The sequence below is a fragment of the Podarcis erhardii genome, assembly GCF_964252035.2.
Source record: "Podarcis erhardii genome assembly, chromosome: 13".
Taxonomy (NCBI): domain Eukaryota; kingdom Metazoa; phylum Chordata; class Lepidosauria; order Squamata; family Lacertidae; genus Podarcis; species Podarcis erhardii.
Window position 1 is genome coordinate 10,161,425 of NC_138502.1, and position 19,395 is coordinate 10,180,819.

Consider the following 19,395-nt stretch of genomic DNA (forward strand, 5'->3'; position numbering starts at 1 on the left):
TTCCTCATTTTCAACGATGCTCCTACATTTCATCACCTCCTTAGGTTCAGGCATCTGAATCTCTTACAACACCCTTCCCCAACCTGGTGCCCTCCAGACCTCAACTGCCACCATCCTTGTCCACTGACCATACTATGTGAGGCTGATGGGAGCTGTAGTGCAAAAAATCCAGAGGGCATCAGGCTGGCAAAGGGTGTCTTAGAGGCACAACGAACCATTTCTGTGGTACCATGGTGAATTATTGTGTGGCTTTATTTATAGAGTGGTGACAAAGTTCTACCAGCACATCCTGGCCATGGTTTTTGCTGTAGAAGAGATCAATGAAAATCCCATCATCTTGCTTAATGTCACTCTTGGATTCCACATCTATGACAGCAATTCCATTGCAAGGATGACCTACCGGGCCACGTTGGACCTGCTCTGCAATTCACTCCAGTTCTTCCCGAACTATAACTGTGGCATCCGGAAAAAGCTTGTGGCCGTCATCGGAGGACTTAGCTCTGCTACGACCGCACACATGGCAAAGGTCTTGAGCCTTTACAAGATCCCCCAGGTAGGGCATTCGGCTGTGGGGATTTCCTCTGATCTCATACCCTTCCCTTTTCTTTCTGGTAGCATGCTCATTAATTAGAAGCAGGAGGAAGAATAATGCTGGGTGGGGTTTGAGAAAAAATGAGATATTTGCAGAGAGGTACAAAATGGAGCTTTGAGCATATGTCTCTTTATAAAGGGGGTCTCTTCTGTCAAGCCTCACCTGTGCAGCCATGCCTTCCAGGCCAAACTCAGGAAGGCCCCAGTCCTGCAAAGCCCTACCAGTCACAGGGCCTGGCTTCTGCACGCGCTCCTGACAGAGTCTATCCAAGCCTGCTACTATCTCCTTCCTGTGTGTGAATGCAGCCATTTTGGCATCACCAAAATAGAGCCTCCACGTCATTTTGTGGCTCTATTTAAAAAATAGAGTAATAAGAATAAATAAATAATCAAAAGTATAATATGTGATGAGGTGCTTCTTCTATTTCACCTCTGAAATTTCTGCCCTCTCCCCTTCCCTCCCTGCCCAGCTGTCATATGGCTCATTTGAACCAGGAGTGAGTGGCGAAACTCATTTTCCTTCCTTTTACCTCATGGCTCCCAATGAAGCACTTCAATATCAGGGAATTGCCCACCTACTTTTGCATTTTGGGTGGAGATGGGTAGGTCTCATCACTATAGATGATGACAGTGGAGAACATTTTTTGGATGCTTTGGAACCAGTTCTTTCCCATTTAAGAATCTGTCTGGCCTTCACAGAAAGAATTAAAAAGTATATGAGGATGGCCAGCATACAAAAAATTTTCGAGCACATTTTTAATAATACCCCACTTTTCATGAAAAGCAAAGCCAATGCTATTGTTGTATATGGAGAATCTACAACCATGCAGGGAGTGGCAACTATTGTGTGGTTGACAATGGAGTTTATTCCTCTAATACTTCCTGATTCTGTAGAGATGTATTCTGCAGGAAAGGTGTGGATTACAACAGCCCAAATCGATTTCACATTTAGTCCTTTCCAAAGGTTTCTTGATGTGCAAATGTTCCATGGTTCAATCTCCTTCACAATTCACTCTATGGAAGTTCAAGGCTTCCAAGAATTTGTTCAGGGTGCAAACCCTTATTATGCATACGGAGATGGTTTTATCAAGGATTTATGGGAACAAGCATTTATTTGCTCTGTTTCAAACTCCTCTGCGTCACCAAACATCACTGACACATGTACCGGAGAAGAGAGGCTGGAGAGCCTCCCTGCACCTTATTTTGAAATGAGCATGACTGGCCACAGCTACAGTATCTACAATGCAGTCTATGCCTTGGCACGTGCCATACATAGTATGTACAGCTCTAGATCCAGTCACAGAGCAATGAAATATGAAGGTAGCCTGACACATCTAAATATGGAACCCTGGAAGGTAATGTGTCCCCCAGTGTCCCTGAATGTCATGTGGTTTGGTGTGAAATGTTCAGCTTAGGGATGGGAGAATCCATCAATTTCACCTTTTCTCAGATGCACATTTTTCCAGTCTTAGGTTCCATTCACCATCAGTTTGCAATAATAAAAAAGTCTTCATGAAAGTTCATCAGCATTATAGCATGCATCTCCCCCTTTTTTTGTGAATGATTTCCCCTGACAGAATGCATTCTGTATGTAATGTACACAAATATATTCATTTTTGCACATACTTTCCCCTAATGTACACACATTATGGGATTAACCGCATTGCAAAATTCAAGGAAGAGCAAATTTAGAAGAAAAGCTGTTTTTTTGAATCACATGTTATTTTAGGAAGTGTGATTTAGGGAGGTTCGCATTAAAATCCAAATGAAACTGAATTCCCCATCCCTATGACTAGCATGCCTTGTTACAAAATTATCTGGGGGGAAATATATCATTGATTGTATTCCAAGACTTAAAAGGTTCTTCAATTCTCTCATGCGAAGCTCCACTCATTTCTTCAGAGGATCTCATTCAACAACAGTGCTGGAGATGAAATTAGATTTAATGAACGTGGAGAATTAGAAGCTGGTTTTGATGTTACCAACTTGATCACTTTCCCAAATCAATCCTATGTCAGGGTCAAAGTAGGACGTCTGGATCCTCAGGCTCCTCCAGAGAAAGTGTTCACCATTGATGAGGAAAAAATCCAGTGGCATGGAGAATTCACCAAAGTAAGACAATAGCTACACTCCCTCTCTAATATGAAAATAAAGGTTATCCACCAGCAGCACAATCTATGAATCTATTCAGATTTAAGTCCAAGTTCAATGGGGCTCATTCTCAGGTCAATGAGTAGAGAATTACAGCGTAAAATGGGTGGACAACAGTTTTAAAGTGAGTGAAATGAAGCATTTATTCATGCTTTGCCAGGTAAATATTTTTTGTTGGTTTTTTGTTTTTGTTTTTTGGTTTTTTTGAAATTAAGTAGGACAGAATGTTGTGGTGGCAACTAGCAGTGATGATCATGAAGAGAACTACAAGGTAATAAGGATTGTTGCTGTTGTTTAGTCATTTAGTAGTGTCCGACTCTTTGTGACCCCATGGACCAGAGCACGCCAGGCACTCCTGTCTTCCACTCCCTCCCACAGTTTGGTCAAACTCATGCTGGTAGCTTCGAGAACACTGTCCAACCATCTCATCCTCTGTCATCCCCTTCTCCTTGTGCCCTCCATCTTTCCCAACATCAGGGTCTTTTCCAGGAAGTCTTCTCTTCTCATGAGGTGGCCAAAGTATTGGAGCCTCAGCTTCACAATCTGTCCTTCCAGTGAGCACTCAGGGCTGATTTTCTTAAGAATGGATAGGTTTGATCTTCTTGCAGCCCATGGGACTCTCAAGAGTCTCCTCCAGCACCATAATTCAAAAGCATCAATAAGGATTAGAAAGAATAATTAGGAGGTTTAAAGGAGCAGAGTGAGGCTGTTTGCAAAAGGGTTTCAAACATCCCTGTGTTGTACTTCATAGTCCCGATAAGCAGCATCAGCATCTGATATCGCTATTGTCAGAGTCACCCGTGGTCCCAGCTCACAAGAGACCAAAGCCCAGTCCGGCTTATGTACAAAAGCTTTTATTGAAGAACATTCTTAGCTTCGCATCCGAGCTCCGTGACTCTACGTCTGTTACGCTTAGACCGCTGAAGTCCCCTCTGAGTCAGTCCCGCCTCTACACCAGTTTAAGAGGCTTGTACTGGTCCACCTCTTCCTCTCTTTCCTTTTCCGCAGGGTCTTTCTGACCCCCTGTGTTCTCTCCCTTCGGGACTCCCCAGAGGCTGAATCCTCTGGCGCCTCCTCCCCCCTCCTTCGGGCTTTGGGACCAGGCTCCTCCCCAGGACTCTCTTCACTTCCGCGCGCCTCCCATTTTGAACTTGGCGCGCGTACGTTGCTCCTGACCTTCCCTTCGACAGTTTCCTGTTCTGCTCCTTCTGACACACTGGTCACTCTACCCCCTTCACTCCGTTCCGGCGGAGCAGCCGGTCCCGATCTCCAACTCCCACTGGGGGTTCCCCCTTCGTTCCCCCGCTCCAGACTGCTTCCCCCTCTAGCTCCCCTTGGCTTGACCAGAGGGGCTCCCTTGGCTTGACCGGAGGGGCTCCTCCGATTCACTGGACGGACTCATGGACAATCTTGGGTCATTGTCGTCCTCTTCCTCGTCACCCTGCAATCCTTCCCCCTCGCTCTCTGTCTCCTCCCTCATCTGCGCCTCTCTCCCTGAACCCCTGACAGCTATGATGTTAGATGATTGACAGATGGACAGTCGCACCCACATTTGATTTTTTTTTTATAATATTTATTAATAATTTTTATCTTAGTTACAATACCAAACGAACAGTAGAATATAACACATCTCTTAACATATTTTTCTTAACTTCTTGGACTTCCTCACACCTCCCGCTCCTGCGTTCCTGACAATAAATTTCTATCCAGCAAATTTATCCCCTTTTTTCTATTCTTATTATCTGGTTTTCCAATTTAGGTGACTTAAATTCAATCTAATTTAGGTGACTTAAATTCAAATCTTAAAAATTAAAATATAACCTAAAATTTCCCAAACTTTGCCTTTTCTTAACTTTAGCTTCTCTTCATATTTCACTTCATCTAGCTTAATGGTGCCAAGTTGTTTATACTCTGGTATCCTTCTTAACATTCATACAGTTTACAATATTTTTGTAAATAAGTCTTGAATTTCTTCCAATCTTCCTCCACCGTCTCTTCTCCCAGGTCTCGGATTCTGCCAGTCATCTCGGCCAGTTCCATATAGTCTATCAGTTGCATCTGCCATTCTTCCAGTGTGGGTAGATCTTGAGCTTTCCAATGCTTGGTGACAAGTATCCTTGCTGCTGTTGTTGCGTACAAAAAGAATGTTCGGTCCTTCTTTAACACCTTCTGGCCGACAATGCCCAGAAGGAAGGCCTCTGGTTTCTTAGGAAAGGTATACTTAAATACCTTTTTCAGCTCATTATATATCATTTCCCAGAAAGCCTTCACTTTAGGACAAGTCCACCAGAGGTGAAAGAATGTTCCTTCGTTTTCTTTACATTTCCAACATTTGTTGTCAGACAAGCGGTACATTTTTGCAGGTTTGACTGGGGTCATATACCATCTATATATCATTTTCATAACATTTTCTTTCAAAGCATTACATGCAGTAAAATTCAGCCCCGTAGTCCACAACCTCTCCCAGTCCTCAAACATAATGTTATATCCAATATCCTGTGCCCACTTTACCATAGCTGATTTAACCGTTTCATCTTGTGTATTCCATTTTAACAGCAAGTTATACATTCTTGAAAGTACCTTAGTTTTAGGCTCTAACAGTTCCGTTTCTAGCTTCGATTTTTCCACCTGGAATCCTAACTCGCACCCACATTTGATTGACAGATGGACAGTCACCCTGTCCCATTTGCCCTGCTAGGAGTGGGGAAATAACCATTTGACCTGCCAACCAGAAAAGATAAAATGCCATCATTTAATAGCAGCAATTCACTTGCTTAACCTCTCTAACCACCAAAGGAATACAAGCGAATAGCAAAAAGGACCCACAGAAGCGACACTCACACAAAACCCCACACATACACTAAGTAGAATAGAAGCATTGCCACCCCACCCCACCCACCATTCCCCACTCCACCCCTTTCCCCCTTTTCTTCCTAATGTACCACTAATGTCTCAGCAAATGAAACTGATCTGTAAAAAATGTAACTTGAAAAAAGAGAAACTGCATATACTTTTATAAACCAAGAAATCTTTAATAAAAATGTTTTTTTAAAAAAACCCAACAACAATAAACACCAGCTGGTGAAAACAAAATACCATTTCCCCCAGTCTTCTGTCGTTTATGGACAGGTGCCCCCCGTCTCATTGTGCAATGACTGCTGCCAACCTGGTTATCAGAAGATCACAAAGGAGGGTGCACCATCTTGCTGCTACACCTGTTCTCCATGCCAAGAAGGGAAGATTTCAGCTCTGGAGGGTAAGTGACAAAGAGCACGGTATTCTCAAGCAAATGAAAAGTGAGAACCAAAGATGTCCGGAGAAATGAGAGTTGAACTTTGAACAGGCACTCAGATCTCACCTCTGGATAGAGAGAGCCACTGTTCCTCAACCTCAGAATTCCCACCTGTCAAATCAGAATCATCATCGTGAGAAGACATGTGGTAAGGCAGGGATGGGGAACCTGTGGCTCTCCAGATCCTCCTGGACTCCAACTCCCATCTGGCCTAGCCAGCACAGCCAATGGCCAGGGGTGATGGGTGTTGTAGTCCAGCAACACCTAAAGGGCCAGTCAGACGGAGTTCAGCCTTAAGATCTTCCAAGGAAACCATGCTGGCTATTCCACAAGCAGCTGATTGTCACTTGGTGGTTGGGGCATAGTGTCCTCTTTTGCCATTAGAGGTGAAGTGGGAAGTGCTGCCAACACTGCCCGCTCTCTGCTGCTGTGTGCCCTTTCAAGCAGCACCGGTTTGTGTGAGATCTCACCCCAAATGGATGCAATCTGGCCCAAAATCGACACCAATGGTGGTGGCGTTTTTCCGCTGCTAGCAAAGGCAGCGAGGCAAGTGGGACACCCATAGAAGTGCCACCTGGGGGTCTTCTACCACCAAATGCAGCAGCCTCACCCTGCCTAATGGCTGGGCCAGCTCTGCTTGGTGGCAACACCCTTGTACCCTCCCCTGAGTGGTTTGAGAGGCAGCTACAGTAACCAGCTTTAAATGCCTCTTTGAAAGTGTATATGCTTACATAGGCTTTTGTGGAGTCAGATTCCTTCTTTTCAAACTTTTTTAAAATCTAAGGCAAATATTGGCTTTCTGTTTTCATTTAAGAAGTTTTATTTTATTGTTGTTGTATTTTAATATGACTTGATTCCTCCTCATCCTGATTATATTTCATGTAAACCACTATGAGGTTTCTTTCTATATGGATTTTACAAATCAACCAATGTAAGCACACCACTGGCAATTGGATAGTTCTTCTGGCATGGGTTATCCTGCTGGATTTAACAAGGTATCTATCAAGTTAGCAGGAAGGCAGGAATTCCCACCCTATCCCAGTCACCCTACAGCTATGCTTGTAACAACCAGGGAAGTCCCTGGTCTCCTCTACAAATATGTAAATATATGAATTGTCACTGAGACTTTTCAACTCCTCCTTTTCTCAGACACGGACTCTTGTTTCCAGTGCTCTGAAGATCAGCATCCAAACGAGGCTCAAAATCGATGCATCCCTAAGGTTGTAAGTTTCCTCTCTTACGAAGAACCTTTAGGGATCAGCGTGGCTTTGTTTGCCATCTCTTTTTCCTTGCTAACTTCCTTAGTGTTGGGAACTTTTATTAAACACCGGGACACACCCATTGTCAAAGCCAATAACCGGAGCCTCAGCTACACTCTCCTTGTCTCCCTCCTGCTCTGTTTCCTCTGTCCGCTGCTGTTCATTGGCCAACCTGGGAAAGTGACTTGCATGCTCAGGCAAACATCATTCAGCATCACCTTCTCTGTGGCTGTTTCATCTGTCTTGGCCAAAACCATGACAGTGCTTCTGGCCTTCTTGGCCACTAAACCAGGTTCCAGGATGAGCAAATGGGTGGGGAAAAGACTAGCAACCTCCGTTGTTCTTTGTTGTTCCCTTGTTCAAGTTGGCATTTCAACAGCATGGCTGGGATCGGCTCCCCCCTTCCCAGATTTTGACATGCACTCATTGGCAGGTGAGGTCATAGTGGAATGTAATGAAGGCTATGCCACCTTCTTCTACTGTCTACTGGCCTTTATGGGTTTGCTAGCTGTCATCAGCTTCACTTTGGCTTTCCTAGCCAGAAAGCTTCCAGATGCTTTCAATGAAGCCAAGTTTATCACCTTCAGCATGTTGGTTTTCTGCAGTGTTTGGGTATCCTTCGTTCCAACCTACCTGAGCACTAAGGGGAAATACATGGTGGCAGTAGAGATCTTCTCCATTTTGGCCTCTGGGGCTGGATTGCTGAGCTGTATCTTTTTCCCCAAATGTTTTGTCATTATGATGAGGCCTGAGCTGAACAACAAAGAACAGATAATAAAGAGAAATAAATAAATGTCCTGAAGTGCCACCTGTCTCTTGTCATGTCCTCACACAGAAAGAAGCATGATGAAAAAACACTGTAGTTAGGCACAGCACCAAGAGAAGGTGCCCCAGACTAGAGCCCCTATTAGGCAGTCATCTGGTACCAGAAGTTTTCACTTTTTAGCAATCTAAGGCAGACCAAGGGAGCCAATGGTGCCCTCTCAAATTTGGTATTATTCAGTTTATTGTCAGCTAACCTTCATAAGCTAACTTGAAAGCACAATGGAGGAGGGCCATATTCCCTCATTTCCTCTCCTTCATGGGGGCCACTCATCAGTGGTGAGCAGGACTGGAGACAAAATTGGATGGAAATCCGCCCAAATCTACATTGTCTCCCAAGATAGACGGGTGACAACAACAGGATCCAGCACAGACCAAGCATGTCTCTGCCTCTCCAGCTTCTCAGCCTGCTTTCTGCTCAGCTCACTCACAACACACTCTCCTAAAATTCTCTCCAGCTGGCAGTTAGGTGAGAGGGGGAAAGCCCTATGGCACAGAGCAACTTCTTTGGTTATGCTGATGAAGGTACTTGAGTGGCCAGCAATGACCACTGGTTTAACAATATAATCCTCTATCTGTTTTTCATTCATACTAGACCCTAAGAATTCCAAGGAACTCAGGGTACCATACAGACTCACCTCTCCAAACCTACAGCAATACTGTCTTAGCCAAACCATACGAGACCTAAAGAATTTGTGTTAGGACCTGAGGTGGGGGAGGAATCTGGATCCTAACATAAAATAGAAAGTAGAAGACCAAGCAGGGAAACACTGACAGCCAGGTATTAAGTGTGTGTGTGTGTGATGGGCTTCCTCTTCATATGTACGTTTATTAATCTCATTTGAAGTCCAACAAGGTCTCAAGTCAAATCTCAGGTTTCAAAGCACTTAAATTGATGCAGTCCCAAAGCATGACTATAGTGAAATAGACAGGTTCTGGGTGCCTTTTCCTTCTGCAGACATCCCTGCTGCAGTCTTACGGTGGGGCTTCTGTTACGGCTTATTATCCTCCCCTTAAGCATCCCTGTTTATTATTCTTGCCACTGTTCGTCATTTTTTCTCTTGCACTTCCTTCCCAAGAAGCCCAGGGCAGCAAACAACACAGAGATAAAAGAACACAGATTTTAAAATAATCAAATTAAAGCATGCAAAAGCAGTTGCATATCCTCACAGCTAGTAGCTTCAAGGTATACACTTTTCAAAGCATTCACCATTAAAACAGGCATTTTGTATGCATCTTCTATATGTTTTGTGCATTGAAAATACATCCCATAGTCTGCAGAAGTGCATCATCTGACTGGAGGTTGTGTTCTGATCCACAACAAGCATGTTTGGAAGCATAGGATTAAGGCCGTCCTCTATGGAAAACAAATTCCTACTCCATTCAAAGTGCAAGGTTTGGTTGACCTTGGTCTGACATTCTCACATGCCCTGGATCTACAGCTGGTATGTAGAACTGTCTCAGTCAGTGAAGGTTGGCTCATGTTGGTACTGATAGGGCAGAAAGCAAGGAGACCAACAGTAGGTGGAGTCAGAGTCTATTGCTGGAGGAGCCAGAGCCAATAACAGATGGAAATAACTACATTGAGACTAAGGAGGTAACGGCTGACAGCCAGCTGGAAGTAAGGTGGGGGATGACTGATGGCAAGCTGAGCTTGCTGGAGCAATGTCCAATTTACTGGGTGTAGCAAGAAAACAGGAAATACTAAAGTGGTTGACAGCTCATACTGTCTGCTGACTCTTCCAATATGGGCAAGCCATTTCCAGTTTCTCTTTTGAGCAGTAAGTTCCCATGGTCCAGCAGCTGAGATCAGTTTAGACTTCCCAGTAAGTTGATTGTGAAAGGACAGGCTTCCCTTCTCATTCTCTGACCTTCTGTAGAAGACTCTTGTAGAGACTGCCTTGGCGGGGAAGACCAAATTCAAAGCTAGAGATATCTAAGGAGAGTTTCCAAGGAGGTGGAATCAAGGTGGAGAAAGACCCCTCTCGACATGGAAGTTCTTTTTCTCGTTCCTGTGCTAGGTATGTCTTGCTACTTTCTGATAACCCCAGCCTCTGGTCCTGCTCTGCTCTGTTCTGTCCACTTACCATATCTGAATAGAAGCATTGGCAAGAATGAGCGATAACAGCAACAACAAACACACCAGCTGCCTCAGAGGAAAAGGCTGTGGGCAGTGGTGCCTTGTATAGTTGCATGCTTAAAACTCATCAGTGTGGCCAGGCGAGTGTGTGTGTGTGTGTGTGTGTGTGTGTGATCTAAATTGATGTATAATTAATCTGAGCTACTGATTTGTGATGCATTTTGTACTTATTTCAGGAATGAAATGTTATTGTTGCTTTTTTGTTTTTCACCACTACAATGATTTATTTTCTTTAATGTTGGCTGTATATTATTATTTTTTTGCGAACAAATACATTGCCCCAAGACATGATCTTAAGCAGTGGTCTTCAACTAGTCCAGACAGAAAATCCGAGCCAGGAACATGGGACCAGCTTTCACATGTTCATTTCTTATTTATACTTAGTAGTATCTCTTGATTTCTGGAGGTTTTCTCTTGAATTAAGCTGTGGCTTATATTGAGCAAGAGGAAAAGTCATTGTCCGCATTTATGCTTGCATTATGTTGTCACTTACGGTCATCTCAACTTTCACAATCTTCCTGTTTCCTCTTCCTCTCCACTCATACTGTTTTCTACATTCTCTCTACCTTCTCAAACTTTTCTGTACTTCAGCCTTCTACTTCAATTCACCTGCTCATTGTTGCCTTTTTATCTCCCTCTTCTTCCTTTGCTCACTTTCTTCCATCTTGTGTCATCTTCAATGCTGCCTTTAATTCACCTCTCTGTCATTTAGGTCCTCTCCTAATATCAGCTTTCCTGAAATAAAAATGAACAGGGTTTCTGGGAAAGTTCATCACCCTCAGCACCCAATAAAGACGCCAGTTGCTATTTGTTGCTCCTTGGTTGATGTTTGAGGAAACTTCCCAGATTCTGATATACTGAAGCAACATATTCTTGTAGTTCCATAACAAACAAACAAAACGCTTTTCTTTCTTTTCTTTCTTTTTCTTTTTCTTATAATTCTTTTAAAAGCAACTAAATAACACTAACTTTCATTCCAAATCAACACTGAAATATTAAAGAAGCAAACTTACTTGAGAACAGGTCCAATTAAAATAAATGGGCCTTACTTCTGAGTAGACATGCGTAGGATTTGTATGTTAATTTAATTATGATTAACTAAGGTTCTCTCTCCCTGGTCAGCTGCATTTCCTTTCCCTTTCCTGCAGGTTTTGTTTTCTTCTCGACATCTTCTGTGGCTGCCTTTTTCCCCTTTTCTCACAACTGCCGGTCTGCCTGCCCTCTCCATGTATCAACTTTCCTGAACTCAGATGTACAGAAAATAAATCTGATTTTTTCTCTCTCTCAGTACCCTCAGAACGTAATACAGGCAGAAGTGGAGAGGGGAGGAGATATAAAAACCTCCACAGGACTGAACATAGGTAGAGCTCAGACATAGCTACACAAACCAACAAACACATTTCATCTTATCCAGTATTTTAGGCATGTTTGCCCATTAAGTTCAGCTAGAATCCCCACACCATTTTCCTCCAGCCCAATCCTTCTGTTCCAAGCAAATAGAAGTCATTAAATAGCAGTCCTTACTGGTGAATAAGCCCTCACATCTCTAGACTCGGGGCTGCCTGGATTCATTCCTCCCTGAGTGTTTCACCACCAACAGCTGCAGCCATTCCAGCGCTTCTTTTCTATGCAGAGGAGTCCAGTGGCTTCTAGGCTTCGCAACACAAGCAGCTTTATGTGATTCAGTGAGGCTGCAATAGTCAGGTAAATAGCCTCTTCTCAAGCCAGGCAGCGTGTTTCCACTATGTGGGAGCAAAGCTGGCCTGGTGCAAAATGAAGAGGGAACTCTCTCACATAACATACCTTCCAGGTGCCTTGGGAAAAGAGGCACATCCCGTATTTTCTCACATGACCTCTGCGGCCATTTTGGGTGTCGTGATCTGTCACGCTCTCACCTCAAAGAAACACTTTTCCCGGGGCCACGACCCCACACAGCTCCCCAAAACTCATGCTTTGGAGGCACCGCACAATATCTCACGAGGCGCATGTCATGTGAGTCTCCCAGGAACACGTCCTGGAAGATGCACATTCCAGTTTTGCATCAGAAGAAGTTGGAAGGTAAGACATAAGACAGATTGGACTGAAGGGTTTGCGTGGTGATGACAGTTTTGCTGTGACCCGCCTAGCATGGCCGTACAGCCGACCTGTGGGTACAGACACACTGGCTGAAGACGTAAGCCTAAGGTCTAAAGGGATATATTGCTGCAGCCTTCTTGAAGCTATGCAGGTCTGGGGGCTGGTAAATGCTTGGATGGGAGCCTACCTAATACATATGCTCCCTTGAGTCAAATATAACATGTAAATAATCTTCAGATCAAATCAATTCAAACTTCCAGGCATATTTAACCAGTTCCATCCCTCCTTTTTTATTTCTCTCTTTCAGTTTTCCTGCTTCTTGTTCCACAGCCAGCATCAACTGCAGGTAACATTCCAACTTCTTCCCAGTGAGTTGTTTATGTGGAGAAGACCAGAATGTCTCTAGAGGAGAATCCTTGTCACTTTTGTGCTCTTTTAGCAACCCAGCACCCCCTCCAGCTGCTTTGTGGTTCCCCCAAGTATGCTAGTAACTTCACTCGTATACATGGGTACTTTCTAGGAGCAAACTGTACCAAACGTACAAATCCCAGTGCCACCTCCGTCCCCATTTTGCAACACCACTGTGTATTATAAAAGCGAAGTCACCCTCCAAGTGTGAATCCTTATGTAGGCAAAATGAAACATATACCGATGTTTAGGAGCAAAGTTACTGGCATGCTTGGGGAAAACTGCAAGCATTGCAGAACTACATATATATATATATATATATATATATATATATATATATATATATATATATATAGGAGGGGAGGGGGTGGAATGAAAAGTCCTGAAACAGAGCTGGGCTGAATAAGACAGTTTGCGGAAACACACAAATAAATTTTAATAGTATGTGGGGTGGGGTGGAGTAACCTGGAACAGGGGAAGGCTAAAACAGAGCACCCCACACTGTGACAGTTCGTTTCGGGTTCCCCTTCTGTGCCTGCCACTGAGATCCCTCTGCTTTTCTTCCAGGATCTCTCCCTCCCCCCAAACTCTCGGTACAGACAAATTATCCCGAATACTATGAAGGCGAGAGGGTTGTGCTCATATGCTCAGCTTTCCTAAACAGGACGGTGGAGGGATACAGGTTCTTCAATCAGGATGGGCAACAGATTCTCAAAATGGCTCCCGACCCTTATCAAAAGGGCAGACTGGTTTTTAGGGCTGAAACAAGCAAGATGGGAAATTACAGCTGTGATTACTGGATGGGGAAAGCTGATACAGAGGTCATATCTGCCCGAAGCAACTCCATCTCCCTACAAGTGAAAGGTAGGTTTCTAGTTCCTGGGACGTTGGTGGCCTGTTCCAATGCTGAGAAGCCTTAGTGATGGTCTGTCTGATTCATTTTCTTCTCGTCTGCCACTTGCTACATCTGGTGCCCCCAATTTGATGTCCTCTGACACCCCTCTTGATGACTGACAAGGGCCCATGCCCTCCCAGTTTTATCATTCTTTCTTTTTTAAGTGGGTTGTTTGGCTGGGGGTGTCCTCATTGCTAGCCGGTGGCCTGTTTCTTTTGCTTGTGCTTTGTTTTGGTACACATGTAGATATTTTGCATGCCTTGGGGGGGGGATAGAGTTTCTAGACATTGTCCGTTCCTCCCCTGTGAAATGGGATTTGTTGTTGCTGCTGCTGCTCATGATTAAGAAATTGTCATTTCCCAATGTGAGCCTGGACCCAGAAAGTCTGGGGACCCCAGTGTTAGAAATCTACAGCCTTGCTCAGGGCGGAGTAAAGGTTGAGGTAAAGGTAAAGATACCCCTGACCATTAGGTCCAGTCGCAGACGACTCTGGGGTTGCGCGCTCATCTCGCTCTATAGGCCAGGGAGCCGGTGTTTGTCCGCAGACAGCTTCCGGGTCATGTGGTCAGCATGACTAAGCTGCTTCTGGAGAACCAGAGCAGCACATGAAAACACCATTTACCTTCTTGCCGGAGCGGTACCTATTTATTTATTTGCACTTGACATGCTTTTGAACTGCTAGGTGGGCAGGAGCTGGGACTGAACAATGGGAGCTCACCCTGTCACGGGGATTCGAACTGCCGACCTTCTGATCGGCAAGCCCTACCTAGGCTCTGTGGTTTAAACCCCCATCCCAGGGCAGGGTAGGAGTGCAGAATATAAATGACATGATTAGCAAATCACAGCTTTAAAATAAAGAACAAAATAAATGCCTTGGGTGGGAGGTGGCAGCCATCAGCTTAATCTTTCCCTCCCTAGAAACAATCTCAGCAAAAATCAGGCAAACACACATATACACTATTAGCTTTCAGGTGGGGGAACCTCTCACTGTTATCTAACACACTATAAGGAGGACCCTTTCTGTACTTTTGTAGCCCTGAAAGTGTAGAATGAACAAACGTATTGCAAATGCACTCATTTGCTGCAAAAAATAAAGCAAAATAATAATAATAACCTTTTGGAGAAATTATAGCTTCAGGTGGCTATTTTCACCCAAAAACAACAACAACAACAACAAAAACCAGTGCAGAATGTTGTGCCTGCAAGGTGCCCCTGTCAATATGATGGAGGGGAGGAAGCTCTGCTGTGTGTATATGTGTGTGTGTGTGTGTGTGTGTGTGTGTGCGCGCGCGCGCTTCTCTAACCGGAACAAGCTCAATGGCCTCTGCATACTAAGTATGACTTAGTTGAATACTAGCCCTTTTTTATGTTTTCAATTTTTTTACTGCAGAGAAGAGAAACCGAGTTTGCAGAAAGTTTCCCGGCCACCCAAATAAAAAATGTTTAGGCAGTTACTTTCATTCTTAGTTATCAGTTTTGGTAAAAAGAAACTAAACTTGTTGGGAAAATTTGGGAATGAGCAGCAAAACCACTAAGTGGCAGCAAAGGCTAGGTTATGCAGCCTGAATTCAAATTTTCGGGTTGTTGCCAACTATTTAATGAGCCCAAATAAGCCGTGTTAGTTAGCTATTCTGAGTAGCGCTAGCTTGAATAAAACCCTCAGATCCCTTTCATCGTATGTACAAAGTTGGATAGGAACATTTTAGTGCAGGAGTGTGAACATGTTGGGAATGTGGGCTTGGGAAAGCACATCTTTGTTTGGAATTCTATCCTCCCATGTAATACCCAAAATCCTCCTGACACAGTACATGTGGAAGGCGTTGTGGCACTGCTGCTGACAGCTGTAAGTTGCCCACGGCTCACTTCCATAAAGCACCATGCTCAACACTCAAGCCTGATAGACCTTTATCTTGGTATTGGATGCTAGCATCACGTTCTCCCATACCCTTTTGGAGAGGTGAGCCATTGCCAATACGCTGATTATGGTGGAACCCAACACTGTCTACCATCTCAAGTGTGTGGTCACCAGTGCTGATGCATGGAGTGCTGGCAACATCCTGACCCAAGACGTTGGTCTTTATCTGCGTCTTTAGGCATACTTTGCCCTAATCTATGTATTTTTGTACACATCTCTTGGCTACAGAACCACATTTCAAAATTCAGAGAAGTGTGGCTGTGTTTTAGTTTTTCTGTCATTTTAGAAAGTGCAAATCAGTTAGGTTCACCTTTATTTTTATTTATTTTTGAAAATGTTTTTATTAGAAATTTCAACATAACAACATATCAAAACATATCATATTCATTATTTTTCCCCTTTCCCCCCAACCCCCCCAAGACTTCCCTCAGCTCTTCTCTCTGATTTCTCAACCCATATTATTCTCTGCATGTTATAAAATTATACAAATCCTCACATTATCTATCTACCATGTTATCAATCAATAAATTTGTGTATGTATATTCAAAACCTGCCAAGGAGTCCAATTCATTTTGTTGTCTTTTTAAGTAATTTGTGAAAAGTTCCCATTCTTCTTTAAAGTCACAGTTGTCCTTATCTCACAGTTTGGATGTCAGTTTGGCCAGTTCTGCATAGTTCATAATTCAGAGAAATGTGGCTGTATTTTAGTTTTTCTGTCGTTTTAGAAAATGCAAATTCAGTTACGTTCACCTTTAAATGGGAACTAAATCACATATCTCCTCCACTCTTCAGTTATTTCATTGCAAGTCTAAAATCTGTTGTCTAAAAATGCATCCCTGCCCTCACCCTATCTCTCTCTCTTTTCCCACCCTCTCTCTCCACCCACCCAACCATTGCAAGCATACTTCAGGGTGGAGGAGTTTAGCTAGCCGCTGTCACCGTGTTACACGAAGCAATCTCAACCCTGGGCATTTATCTTTCTTTCCCAGAAGCCCCGGAAGCCCCCTCCCTCTCTTTAAACCCCAGCCTCCTTGAGTACAACCTGGGAGATAATGTCAGCCTTGTGTGCTCAGCTCCGCCTGAAAGAAAGGAAGTCAAGGAGTTCCAGTTCTATAGCGACAAAGAGGAAATATCAGTTGTGCCTCGATATGGCAACGTCTACACTCACAACATGAGCATCATGGAACCCAAAGATGTGGGAAGCTTCACGTGTGGCTACGTAGTGGACCTCTCTGGAAGAAAAGTTATTTCAAAGAAGAGTAATTCTGTCACCATTGTTCAAACAGGTAATCTCCAGATCTATCTATCATCTATCTATCTATCTATCTATCTATCTATCTATCTATCTATCTATATCTATCTATCTATCTATCTATCTATCTATTATCATCTATCTATCTATCTATCTATCTATCTATCATCTATCTATCATCTATCTATCATCTATCATCTGTCATCTATCTAATATATTTATTTACCTGCCTTTAGCCAATAAAGGCTCTCAGGGCTGCTTAGAAAATAAAAGATCAATATTAAGATGGGCCCTGCCCTCAGACTTACAATCCAAAAATTAAAAAGACACGACATGCAAAGAAAAAGGGAGTCAGAGGGAGAAGGAAATTCATGCTGAAGTAAAGGTTCTTAAAGTTGCAGATCTTATTGCGAAGTTAACAAAAGGAATTCTTCACTGGTGGCTCCTTGTTGTCTTCTTGTAGATAAAGAACATGCTTTGTTTTGAAGCACTCTTCCTTCACAGATCACATGCGAGAGCAGAGCCAATGCCCAGCCAGGAGCCAGGGCAGCTTCTACCACACAGTTATATCCCAGACATGCTGCTTGAGGTGCATCTGACAACCCCCACTGGAAATGGTTCCTTCCATCACAGATGCACAAACCTTTGACTGGATTTTTCCAGCTGGCTGTGGGGAAAGCAGGGAATGGGGCAATGCTATCTCTCTTGCAAATCTATCTTCCATAGATTTAGTTGCGAGATCGGGAATTGATAAGATAGGTAAATCACATGGCGAGATTCTGTAGAAATAACACTCGGAGAGTCTGCCAAAATGACTAAGAAGCTTTGGGTGGCCCAAACCAATATCCACAAAGTCTTATCTGATTCTGAATAAGAGGACCCAACTTGGGTGAAATGTGGCATCTTTTCATTACACTCTGTAACCAGAAACTCTTTTTCTTAGTCAACGGGAACTTAGTCAACTTTTCCAGCTGGAAACGGATGGTGGCCATTGGTGGTTCCTTCTTCACCATCAACAGCCTCATCTTCCTCATCTCCCATTTGTGTTTTTAAACCACAGGTAAGTGAAATGAGTAAACATTTTCTTTTGAACATGTACTTTGGAGCAGGTGTGGCCCAATACATTTTTTTGTGGCTGAAGTAAGGGTTTAAGATGATTCAGTTTCACTGAAAACCACTGTGGTGTCAGATGTGTGATGGTGGCCTTGAGACTTTCCGAGACTTGAGCCTTCCATCATGCAAAGCAGAGATGAGGAACTGTTGCTGGACTATGTCCCCTACCATCCCAGATTATTGGCTTTGCTGGCTGTTGAAGTCCAGCAACATCTGGGTGGCAACAGGTTATCCATCTCTGATTGAGCCCAGACTTGTCCTCCTTGATTGACCATGACATTCCAGATCACTTTCTCACCACCTGTGGAGGCTGTGGGGAGTGGGGGAATTGCCTCTGAGGCTTTCTGTGTGGCAAAGGATTCAGGATCATGACATAGGGATAGTTATATCTAAACCATTGGGATGTGGGTGGTGCTGTGGGTTAAACCACAGAGCCTAGGACTTGCCAATCAGAAGGTCGGTGGTTCGAATCCCCGCAACAGGGTGAGCTCCCGTTGCTCGGTCCCAGCTCCTGCCCACCTAGCAATTCGAAAGCACATCAAAGTGCAAGTAGATAAATAGGTACCGCTCCGGCGGGAAGGCAAACGGCGTTTTCGTGCACTGCACTGGTTCGCCAGAAGCGGCTTAGTCCTGCTGGCCACATGACCCAGAAGCTGTACGCCAGCTCCCTTGGCCAATAAAGCGAGGTGAGCGCCGCAACCCCAGAGTCAGTCACGACTGGACCTAATGGTCAGGGGTCCCTTTACCTTTATATCTGAACCAGCCTGGGTCCCACCACCTCTCTAGCAAGCTGCACATTATTTATTTATTTATTTATTTATTTATTTATTTATTTATCCGAACTGGTCCCATTCTCAAAGCATTCCACCTCAAGCGTCACAACACTGGGAGTTAGGGAGGGAAATGGTTGGTCTGGGTTGCATCTTCGCCTTGAAGTTATGATCTAGGGAAGCCTCTCATCTCTTGCTATTTTTAAAATCATTTTTAGGTCTCCTCTTCAGGTGACTGTAATAGTCCTCTTTGCCCGACTGACGGCAGTCCGACCTCAGCTGTTCATCAACCCGATTGTGGATTCATTCACCAAATGAGCCAGCTTCCCCCATAAATCACATAACCAGGAGGAAAAATCTGGATCCATCTTCCACAAAAGAGCGCAAACAGAGGGCTGGAAACCAAGTTCTGGTTTTCCAGAACTTGCAGTGGAAACATTTGCAGTGGAAATCATTTTGATTGCTCTGTCTTTATAGGCTTTATCACATATTATAAGGGGAGGGTGGGAAATTGATGGCTTCGCACAATCATTTTGTTGTGTAAAACTGTCACAGGAATGAGGACCTTCTGGCCCTTCAATGTTTCTGAATTTCAATTTCCATCAGCTTCAGTCAGTTTCCTGATCCCTGCTCTAACATGCGGACCTCCCCCCCCCCTCCTTTTTTTAAATGAAAAGACAAAAACGAAAAACCAATTCATCGAAAACAACA

At 43.9% G+C, this 19,395-nt stretch overlaps 2 protein-coding genes across 2 annotated transcripts; both read left to right on the forward strand.

The window, feature by feature from the left end:
• Window positions 1-295: 295 nt before the first annotated feature.
• On the forward strand, window positions 296-8,204 carry LOC309328410 (vomeronasal type-2 receptor 26-like; the record flags this gene model as incomplete). Its single annotated transcript, XM_081838409.1, has 5 exons — window positions 296-553; window positions 1,062-1,946; window positions 2,476-2,703; window positions 5,872-5,998; window positions 7,184-8,204. 5 exons carry the CDS (start codon window positions 296-298, stop codon window positions 8,083-8,085), a joined length of 2,400 nt encoding a protein of 799 aa, XP_081694535.1. The 3' UTR covers window positions 8,086-8,204.
• A 1,684-nt stretch (window positions 8,205-9,888) lies between these two features.
• On the forward strand, window positions 9,889-19,161 carry LOC309326642 (immunoglobulin superfamily member 1-like). The gene is made up of 6 exons (XM_081835519.1): window positions 9,889-10,136; window positions 12,639-12,677; window positions 13,307-13,603; window positions 16,539-16,835; window positions 17,745-17,861; window positions 18,903-19,161. Exons 1-5 carry the CDS (start codon window positions 10,106-10,108, stop codon window positions 17,852-17,854), a joined length of 774 nt encoding a protein of 257 aa, XP_081691645.1. The 5' UTR covers window positions 9,889-10,105; the 3' UTR covers window positions 17,855-17,861; window positions 18,903-19,161.
• Window positions 19,162-19,395: the final 234 nt, after the last annotated feature.

What these genes read in the sequence shown, in the direction of transcription:
- LOC309326642 (XM_081835519.1), top strand. Translation starts at nt 10,106, where the DNA reads ATGGAAGTTCTTTTTCTCGTTCCTGTGCTAG. An exon ending in TTTTCTCGTTCCTGTGCTAG is followed by an intron (nt 10,137 to 12,638) that starts GTATGTCTTGCT and finishes TCTCTCTTTCAG; the next exon opens with TTTTCCTGCTTCTTGTTCCA. An exon ending in CATCTCCCTACAAGTGAAAG is followed by an intron (nt 13,604 to 16,538) that starts GTAGGTTTCTAG and finishes TTTCTTTCCCAG; the next exon opens with AAGCCCCGGAAGCCCCCTCC.